The sequence below is a fragment of the Leucoraja erinacea genome, chromosome 44, assembly GCF_028641065.1.
Source record: "Leucoraja erinacea ecotype New England chromosome 44, Leri_hhj_1, whole genome shotgun sequence".
NCBI classification, from domain to species: domain Eukaryota; kingdom Metazoa; phylum Chordata; class Chondrichthyes; order Rajiformes; family Rajidae; genus Leucoraja; species Leucoraja erinaceus.
In genome coordinates this window covers 40,001-50,000 of record NC_073420.1, presented here as the reverse complement: position 1 = coordinate 50,000, position 10,000 = coordinate 40,001, and the positions used below count along the sequence as shown (strand labels likewise).

General features: G+C 52.5%; 1 protein-coding gene across 1 annotated transcript in view; it reads right to left on the bottom strand.

Moving 5' to 3' along the window:
• Positions 1 to 1,347: 1,347 nt before the first annotated feature.
• LOC129714988 (pecanex-like protein 3) overlaps positions 1,348 to 10,000 on the bottom strand; it is a gene marked incomplete at its 5' end in the record, with an annotated part of 47,200 nt that continues 38,547 nt past the window's right edge. The window contains 5 exons of the mRNA XM_055664793.1: positions 1,348 to 1,455; positions 1,706 to 1,936; positions 4,397 to 4,650; positions 6,728 to 6,943; positions 8,686 to 8,744. Of these exons, the coding sequence (XP_055520768.1) occupies positions 1,348 to 1,455; positions 1,706 to 1,936; positions 4,397 to 4,650; positions 6,728 to 6,943; positions 8,686 to 8,744 (868 nt within the window). The remainder of the gene's footprint in view (positions 1,456 to 1,705; positions 1,937 to 4,396; positions 4,651 to 6,727; positions 6,944 to 8,685; positions 8,745 to 10,000) is intronic.

The following is a 10,000-nucleotide window of genomic DNA, read 5'->3' as shown; positions in this document are numbered from 1 at the left end:
CACCGCAACCGAAGCCATTAATCTCGGTGGCACACTACGAATCATAATCGATAAATGATCAATGCGCACACAACGCTATATACACAACACCCCACACGCTCCAATCGATATATATAATATTATATATAGTGGTATATATATAACCCACACACACACCTACATCACCACACACATCACTACACATATACACACACCCACATATACACACACACATATATAGTAAAATTATACCACACACATTATTATCCCACACCCACACATATATATAACACACCCCCACACCACACATAGATATATACACACACCAGGCACACAACATATTCATGGGGATGGAACGGACACACTGTCCAGCGAAGAACAGCTTGGCGTTCCCCCCGGTCTTGTACATCTATAATCCACAGCAGATTACCTCGGTACACACACGCAAACGTCTGCAAAGCACGTGGCATGCCTAGCGGAACACTTACAAAATGGGTATGTAAGGGGTGACACACAGTCGCTAGTACAGGACAGATGCCACGATGCATGGCTAAGGATTCACGAGTCCAGGACAACCACATCTCACACACACAATGAAGGATCAAGGGAGAAATACAGGTCAGGACTGAGGTTTCTGAGGGAAAATAGATTATTCCATCACAGAGCAGTGGTGTACATCGCACGCTGTTGGCCTCTACATGAGGTCTTTATATAGTTGACGCAACGTGTTTCATTCGCAGCTATATTATATAGAGGGAGAGTAGAGATGCCTGCCAGAGGGGGACGTAAATAGACAGAAGGAGCGGGGTATCATAGAGATTAGGCACACCAACCCACCTACACTACACACACATTTCCACACACTACATTAACACACACATATATATTATGCACACCCCCACCACACAATATAATATACTTACCCACAACACAGGAGTGAGGGATAATATACACAAGGAAAGAAACAAGGATAGACACCACTACACATACACTATTACTATTACTACACCCACACATAATATCTGCTATATCCCCCACCGACAGACATACATACACCACACAACCACACCTGCATTTTTTAACACACCACACATATATTCACGACCCACCGCACACACCACTATGCTTTATACTACACTACTTAACCACACACCATACCCTTTTACACTAACATCACACACACATATATATCTAGCCATATAGTGCGGTACTCGCCCACACACACAACACAACCACACGAATACACACACACCACCACACACCACATATAGGATAACTACACTTCACGCGCCAAACTCCACCCACCACAATACAAAGGGAGAGATGAAAGCAGGAGGGCAAGGAGGAAGGGAGCATGGGGCCGACTCCTTACCTGGCCGACAGGCTGTGCGAGGCGGTGCCCAGGGCTCTGCGGCCCAGAATACAGAGCCCGAAACACAAGGTGATCAGCCGGGACTCCCTGTCGCTCTCCACGGGCTGCAGCGGGGGAACAGAAGATGTAGTTTTAGTTTTTTTTACGTTTAGAGATACAGCGCGGAGACCGGCCCTTCAGGCCCAGCGTGTCCGGGCCGACCAGCGATGCCCGCATAAGTAACGCCTTCCCAGGCAGGGGCAGGGGTGGAGAGAGCGAGGGAGGAAACCCGGGCACCCGGAGTAAACCCACGCGGGTGACGGAGGTGGGAACGAGAGCGTGCCGACTGCGCGCAGTCAGGGCCGACACACCCACCTTGTGGCGCTGTGCGGTGCAGTACTGGATCCAGTCCAGGTACACGTTGCAGAAGGAGGCCAGGGAGATGCCCTGCATGCGGTGGTCGTAGTCCTCGTCGATGTTGTGGTTGAAGGTGGGGTCACTGTCGGCGTAGCCGGGGTTGGAGCTGGGGCGCAGGGCCTCGTGGATCGCATCGTTGCTCAGCCACTCCTCCAGCTTCAGCGAGCGGCTCACGTAGTAGATGATGCTCTGGGGGGGACCAACGTCCACTTGTTTAGTTGGTGCCGGGTGCAGCGTGGTACGGCACAGACACGTCCACACGCACACACACACAGACACAGACACGCACACAGACACTTGCACACGCACACACAGACACTTGCACACACATGCACGCACACACACTTGCACACGCAGACACGTACACAGACACGCACACTTGCACATGCAGACACGTGCACACGCACACTTGCACACGCACAAACACATGCACAGACACGCACACACACTTGCACACGCAGACACGTACCCAGACACGCGCAAACATGCACACGCACAGACACGCATACACATGCACACACTCGCACACACACAGACACGTACACAGAAACGCGCACGCACGTGCACACAGGCACCACAGACATGTGCACACACAGACACGTGGACAGACATGTGCACACGCAGACACGTGCACAGACATGTGCACACACAGACACTCGCACACGCACACAGACACACACACACACACACACACACACAGACCCTCGCACACACTCACAGACACGTGCACACACACAGACACTCACACAGACAAGTGCACACACACACAAACACACAGACCCTCGCACACGCACATAGACACGTGCACACGCACAGCACACAGACATGCACGTGAAGACACTCGACGATCTCGGACGTTCTTTTAGGAAGGAGATGAGGAGAAATTCCTTTAGTCCAGAGGGTGGTGAATCTGTGGAACCCATTGCCACAGACGGCTGTGGAGGCAACAAGCCAGTGCATATTTTTAAGGCAGAGTTAGATGGATTCTTGATCAGTGCGGATGTCGGGGTTTGTGGGGAGAAGGCAGGAGAATTGGGGTTGGGAGGGAGAGATAGATCAGCCGTGATTGAATGGCGGAGTAGACTTGATGGGCCGAATGGCCAAATTCTGCACCTATCACTGATGATCTCAAAACCCACGCAGGTCACGGGGAGAAGGTACAAACTTCGTACAGACAGCACCCGTGGCCGGGATGGATCCCGGGTGTCTGACGCCGCAGGGCAGCCACTCTACCGCTGTGCCACCGTGCCTCCACCTCGCCTACACGTACAGCAGTCCCCAATGCGAGCGGGGAAAAAGTATCGAATGTTACCCAGGCTTGGAAAGTCTAGAATTAGGAACCACCGATGGGACAAAGTGTTGGCCATTTAGGACTGAGAGGAGTTGTATCGTTAGAAGGTTTCCCTGCCTTTGAAATTCTGTAAATCTGACAATTCACGATGTTTTTTAACACCATGGAAACCAGAAATTCATACGTGATCTAACAAAACAAGAGACGAGGAAACACTTTTTTTCTCACAGAGAGTGGCGAGTCTGTGGAATTCTCTGCCTCAGGGGGCGGTGGAGGCCGGTTCTCCAGTTAATTCCCGGGATGGCGGGACTGTCATATGCTGGGAGAATGGAGCGGCTGTGGGCTTGTACACTCTGTGGAGTTTAGAAGGATGAGAGGGGTATCTCATTGAAACATATAAGATTATTAAGGGTTTGGACACGCTAGAGGCAGGAAACATGTCCCTGATGTTGGGGGAGTCCAGAACCAGGGGCCACACACACACACACAGTTTAAGAATAAGGGGTAAGCCATTTAGAAGATGAGGAGACGAGGAAACACTTTTCCACACAGTGAGTGGTGAGTCTGTGGAATTCTCTGCCTCAGAGGCAGGTTCTCTGGATGCTTTCAAGAGAGAGCTAGATAGGGCTCTTAAAGATGGGCCAGTTCATTGGCTATATTTAAGAGGGAGTTAGATGTGGCCCTTGTGGCTAAGGGGATCAGGGGGTATGGAGAGAAGGCAGGTACGGGATACTGAGTTGGATGATCAGCCATGATCATATTGAATGGCGGTGCAGGCTCGAAGGGCCGAATGGCCTACTCCTGCACCTAATTTCTATGTTTCTATGTTTCTATGGCAGGGGAAACCAGTCTGGGGGGAGAAGGCATTTAGAACGGAGATGAGGAAACACTTTTTCACACGGAGATCATATGAATGGCGGTGTAGGCTCGAAGGGCCGAATGGCCTACTCCTGCACCTAATTTCTATGTTTCTATGGCAGAGTCAGGGGAGAAGGCAGGAACGAGGTACTGATTGGGGATGATCGGCCATGATCACATTGAATGGCGGTGCAGGCTCGAAGGGCCGAATGGCCTCTACTCCTGCACCTATTGTCTATTGTCTATAGAGTATTGTGTTCAGTTCTGGGCACCGTGTTATAGAAAAGATGTTGTCAAGCTGTAGAGAGGTGCAGATAAGGTTTACAACGATGTTGCCAGGACTGGAGGGGGTCAAGTCAAGTCAAGTCAAGTCAAGTTTATTTGTCACATACACATACGAGATGTGCAGTGAAATGAAAGTGGCACAGGGTGAGCTACAGGGAGAGGTTGCACCTATTGTCTATTATCTATTGAACAGCAGGGTCCTGGCACTGACCTACCTTCACATAGTAGGTGATGAGGATCTTGCGGAGGTCGAAGACCTGCAACATGGAGGCAGCATTGTTGTCACTGATACTGTAGCCCTCCAGCACGTACTTGGTGGCAGCGACCTCCCACGCCAGCCAGCGCTGGCCAAAGGCAGCGTTGAAGGACAGCATGTGGGGCACGTGGCCCGGCTCGCAACAGCAGCAACCCTCATCCTCATCCACGCCTTCCGTGATGGCTTCCACCTCGCGCTGCTGGCAGTACGTGCCTGTGGGCAGACAAGCACCTAGACGTCACTATCGTAGTACTGTCTCGTCTAGTCTTTAGTCTACGCACTAGGTGTCTACGGGCAGAGACGTGGCAGTGGATTACTACCTGAGCCCAGTCCCCAGTCTCTCGTCCAGTCTCTCGTCCAGTCCAGACTCCAGTCCAGACTCCAGTCCAGTCTCCAGACTCCAGTCCAGTCCAGTCTCCAGTCCAGACTCCAGTCCAGTCTCCAGTCTCCAGTCCAGTCCAAACTCCAGTCCAGAACTCCAGTCGTCTCCAGTCCAGTCCCAGTCCAGACTCCAGTCTCCAGTCCAGTCTCCAGTCCAGTCCAGACTCCAGTCCAGTCTCCAGTCCAGACTCCAGTCCAGACTCCAGTCCGGACTCCAGTCCGGACTCCAGCCCGGACTCCAGCCCAGACTCCAGTCCAGTCTCCAGTCCAGACTCCAGTCCAGACTCCAGTCCAGACTCCAGTCCAGACTCCAGTCCAGTCTCCAGTCCAGACTCCAGTCCAGTCTCCAGTCCAGTCTCCAGTCCAGTCTCCAGTCCAGACTCCAGTCCAGACTCCAGTCCAGACTCCAGTCCAGACTCCAGTCCAGTCTCCAGTCCAGACTCCAGTCCCAGACTCCAGTCCCAGACTCCAGTCCAGTCTCCAGTCCAGACTCCAGTGTCCAGACTCCAGTCCAGTCTCAGTCCTCCTCAGTCTCCAGTCCAGACTCCAGTCCAGACTCCAGTCCAGACTCCAGTCCAGACTCCAGTCCAGACTCCAGTCCAGTCAAAACTCCAGTCCAGACTCCAGACTCCAGTCCAGACCCCAGTCCAGACCCCAGTCCAGACTCCAGTCCAGACTCCAGTCCAGACCCCAGTCCAGTCTCCAGTCCAGTCTCCAGTCCAGAGTCCAGTCCAGTCCAGTCCAGTCCAGTCTCCAGACTCCAGTCTCCAGTCCAGTCAGTCCAGTCTCCAGTCCAGACTCCCAGTCCAGTCTCCAGTCCAGACTCCAGTCCAGTCTCCGTCCAGTCAGTCCAGTCTCCAGTCCAGTCCAGACTCCAGTCCAGTCTCCAGTCCAGTCTCCACTCCAGACTCCAGTCCAGTCCAGACTCCAGTCCAGTCTCGTCTCCAGACTCCAGCCCAGACTCCAGTCCAGTCTCCAGTCTAGACTCCAGTCCAGACTCCAGTCCAGTCCCAGTGTCCAGTCCAGTCCAGACTCCAGTGTCCAGTCCCAGACTCCAGTCCAGACTCCAGTCTCAGTCCAGACTCCAGTCCAGTCCAGACTCCAGTCCAGTCTCCAGACTCCAGTCCAGTCTCCAGACTCCAGTCCAGTCCAGTCTCCAGTCCAGACTCCAGTCCAGTCCAGTCTCCAGTCCAGACTCCAGTCCAGACTCCAGTCCAGTCCAGTCTCCAGTTCAGTCCAGACTCCAGTCCAGACTCCAGTCCAGACTCCAGTCCAGTCTCCAGTCCAGACTCCTCTCCAGACTCCAGTCCAGACTCCAGTCCAGACTCCAGTCCAGACTCCAGTCCAGACTCCAGTCCAGACTCCAGTCCAGTCTCTAGTCCAGTCCAGTCTCCAGTCCAGACTCCAGTCTCCAGTCCAGACTCCTGTCTCCAGACTCCAGTCCAAGCTCATAAAAGAGAGTATTTCTCAGTGCCCAACAGCCTACAAACAGTCCAAAAAACTCCTGGGGCTTGCAGATTTGCGGAGAGTAGGAGGGCATAATAAAGCAGAGCGGAAAGGGCAAGTATGGGTTCTTCTGGCTGAGCAAGCTCTTGGTTACCAAGATTTTAAAGTTGCAGTACATGAAGGAACTGCGAATGCTGGTTTCAACTGAAGGTAGACACAAAGTGCTGTAGTATCTCGGCGGGACAGGCAGCATCTCCGGAGAGAAGGAACGGGAGAAAAAGGGCCTCGACCCGAAAAACGTCAGCCATTCCTTCTCTCCAGAGATGCTGCCTGTGTCCCGCTGGAGTTACTCCAGATGTTTGTGGCTGCCTAGCCTGGTGTGTGTTGGACGAGGGCGGGGGGGGGGGGGGGGGGGGGGGGCGGAGGGGTGGAGGGGGGGGAGCAGGGCGCGCGGGTAGACTACCTCGGAACTCCAGCCCCCGCAGCTGGAAGGTGGCGATGCCGTTGCCGATCTCGATGAGGTGCACCAGGGCGTTGAGATAGTCGGAGGCCAGGATGAAGCAGTCGCCCGTGGCGTAGTTGCCCCAGCGGCCCAGCAGCAGGTCCCCGCACAGGCTGTGCTGCAGCGAGCGGGTCAGGTGCTCGTAGAAAATGGAGTTCAGGTTGTTGTCGTCTGCTCCTGCAACGCAAGCCCACGCCCCGGAGGTTAGCGCGGAGAGATACGGCGCGGAAACCGGCCCCACACCCCCACTGAGTCTGCGACGACCCGCTCACAGTAGCTTATATAGAAACATAGACAATAGGTGCAGGAGTAGAGGCCATTCGGCCCTTCGAGCCTGCACCATTCGCCATTCAATATGATCATAGGCAACGTTTCAGGCCGAAACCCTGAAGGAAATAGGCAACGTTTCGGGCCGAAACCCGGAAGGAAATAGGTAACGTTTCGGCCCGAAACCCAGAAGGGTTTCGTCCCGAAACGTTGCCTATTTCCTTCGCTCCATAGATGTTGCTGCACCCGCTGACTTTCTCCAGCATTTTTGTGTACCTTCGATTTTCCAGCATATAAAATGTACCCAAAAAAAAAACCTTAAGGGTTTCGGCCCGAAACGTTGCCTATTTCCTTCGCTCCATAGATGCTGCTGCACCCGCTGAGTTCCTCCAGCACTTTCGATTTTCCAGCATCTGCAGTTCCTTCTAAAACACACAACATATAAGTGGACTCTCCTCACCAGTCAATAGACAATAGACAATAGGTGCAGGAGTAGAGGTCATTCGGCCCTTCGAGCCAGCACCATTCGCCATTCAATATGATCATGGCTGATCATCCAACTCAGTATCCCGTCCCTGCCTTCTCTCCATACCCCCTGATCCCCTTAGCCACAAGGGCCACATCTAACTCCCTCTTAAATATAGCCAATGAACTGTGTGGCCTCAACTACCTTCTGCGGCAGAGAGTTCCAGAGATTCACCACTCTCTGTGTGTGAAAAATGTTTTCCTCATCTCGGTCCTAAAAGATTTCCCCTTTATCCTTAAGCTGTGGCCCCTTGTCCTGGACTTCCCCAACATCGGGAGCAATCTTCCTGCATCTAGCCTGTCCAACCCCTTAAGAATTTTGTAAGTTTCTATAAGATCCCCCTCTCAATCTTCCAAATTCTAGAGAGTATAAACCAAGTCTATCCAGTCTTTCTTCATAAAACAGTCCTGCCATCCCAGGAAGCAGTCTGATGAACCTTCTCTGCACTCCCTCTATGGCAATAATATCCTTCCTCAGATTTGGAGACCAAAACTGTACGCAATACTCCAGGTGTGGTCTCACCAAGACCCTGTACAACTGCAGTAGAACCTCCCTGCTCCTATACTCAAATCCTTTTGCTATGAAAGCTAACATACCATTCGCTTTCTTCACTGCCTGCTGCACCTGCATGCCTACTTCCAATGACTGGTGTACCATGACACCCAGGTCTCGCTGCATCTCCCCTTTTCCTAGTCGGCCACCATTCAGATAATAGTCTGCTTTCCCGTTTTTGCCACCAAAATGGACAACCTCACATTTATACATGGATAACTGCACATCTGCCATACATTTGCCACTATAGTGTTAATGAAAGTCACAGCTACAGTCTTTAGAGACAAGATACTCAGCACTAACACACTGCCCCCCCCCAGGTTAGTGTCATCCGCAACTGGAGATATCACCTTCTTCCCTGATCCAGATCATTAACAAATGTAATACAGAGTGTGGTTTTGCTTATTGACAACAATGCCACTGGAGAGTCTGCTTTAAGATCCCACGAGAACAGGGCCACTGGATACGGGGGGGGGGGGGAGGGGGGGGGAGAGGGGAGAGGGACGCCCGCCCACCCAAACACCTCACAGGGCCAGACATGTTCCCTGCCAGAGCGGATGCAAGCTCGCGTTACCTGGGTTCCTGTCCAGCTGAGTGGCCAGCCTGGTGTTGGAGTGATCGACTCGCTTGGTGCTGGATGGTAGAAGAGGCAAGAAGGGAATCAGTTTAGTTTAGAGGTACAGCCCCCCCCCCCCCCACATCTGGTTTTGGGAATTGCTCTGCCAAGGACAAGAAGGCTCTGCAGAGAGTAGTGCGTTCGGCCGAACGCACTATGGGAGCTTCACTCACCCCCCTGCAGGAACTATACAACAGGAGGTGCAACTCCAGAGCAAACAAAATCATGGGAGAACCCTTCCACCCCTGCAACGGACTGTTCCAGCTGCTACGGTCAGGCAAACGCCTCCGTTGCCATGCGGTGAGAACGGAGAGGTTGAGAAGGAGTTTCTTCCCAGAGGCAATTCGGACTGTAAACGCCTATCTCACCAGGGACTAACTCTACAGAATGTTTTTCCTTCCATTATTTATTATGTGTAAGAATATGTGTGTTATGATTGTGTTTATAGTTTGTTTGGTTGTTTTGTTGTTTGTCTTTTGCACAAAAGTCCGCGAGCATCGCCACTTTCATTTCACTGCACATCTCGTATGTGTATGTGACAAATAAACTTGACTTGACTTGACCCTGTGCCGACCAGCGATCCCCGCATATTAACATTATCCTATACACGCTAGGGACAGTTTGCAATTTACACCAAGCCTGTACCACCTCCCCCCCCACCCCCCCCTCCACCGTGAACCACGAGGGTTCACTCCGGGTGTCCGGGTCTCCTCCCGCACTCCCTCCACCTCTGGCCCCTGCCCGGGGACTTTCACTTTGGCATCGGGAGAAGAATAAGAATGGAGAGCAGGGAAGAGACAGGACTTTGCCTTCCATCGCAGTGAGGAGGAGATTCGCTGTGTGTGTGGGGATTGCGTTGGGTGTGTGTGTGTGTGTGTCTCGGTTCTTTTCTTGCTTGTACGACTGCAGAAACCAACGTTCGTTTCAACTTCATGCGAGTATAGAAACATAGAAACATAGAAAAATTAGGTGCAGGAGTAGGCCATTCGGCCCTTCGAGCCTGCACCGCCATTCAATATGATCATGGCTGATCATCCAACTCAGTATCCCGTACCTGCCTTCTCTCCATACCCTCTGATCCCCTTGGCCACAAGGGCCACATCTAACTCCCTCTTAAATATAGCCAATGAACTGGCCTCAACTACCCTCTGTGGCAGAGAGTTCCAGAGATTCACCACTCTCTGTGTGAAAAAAGTTCTCCTCATCTCGGGTTTAAAGGATTTCCCCCTTATCCTTAAGCTGTGACCCCTTGTCCTGGACTTCCCCAACATCG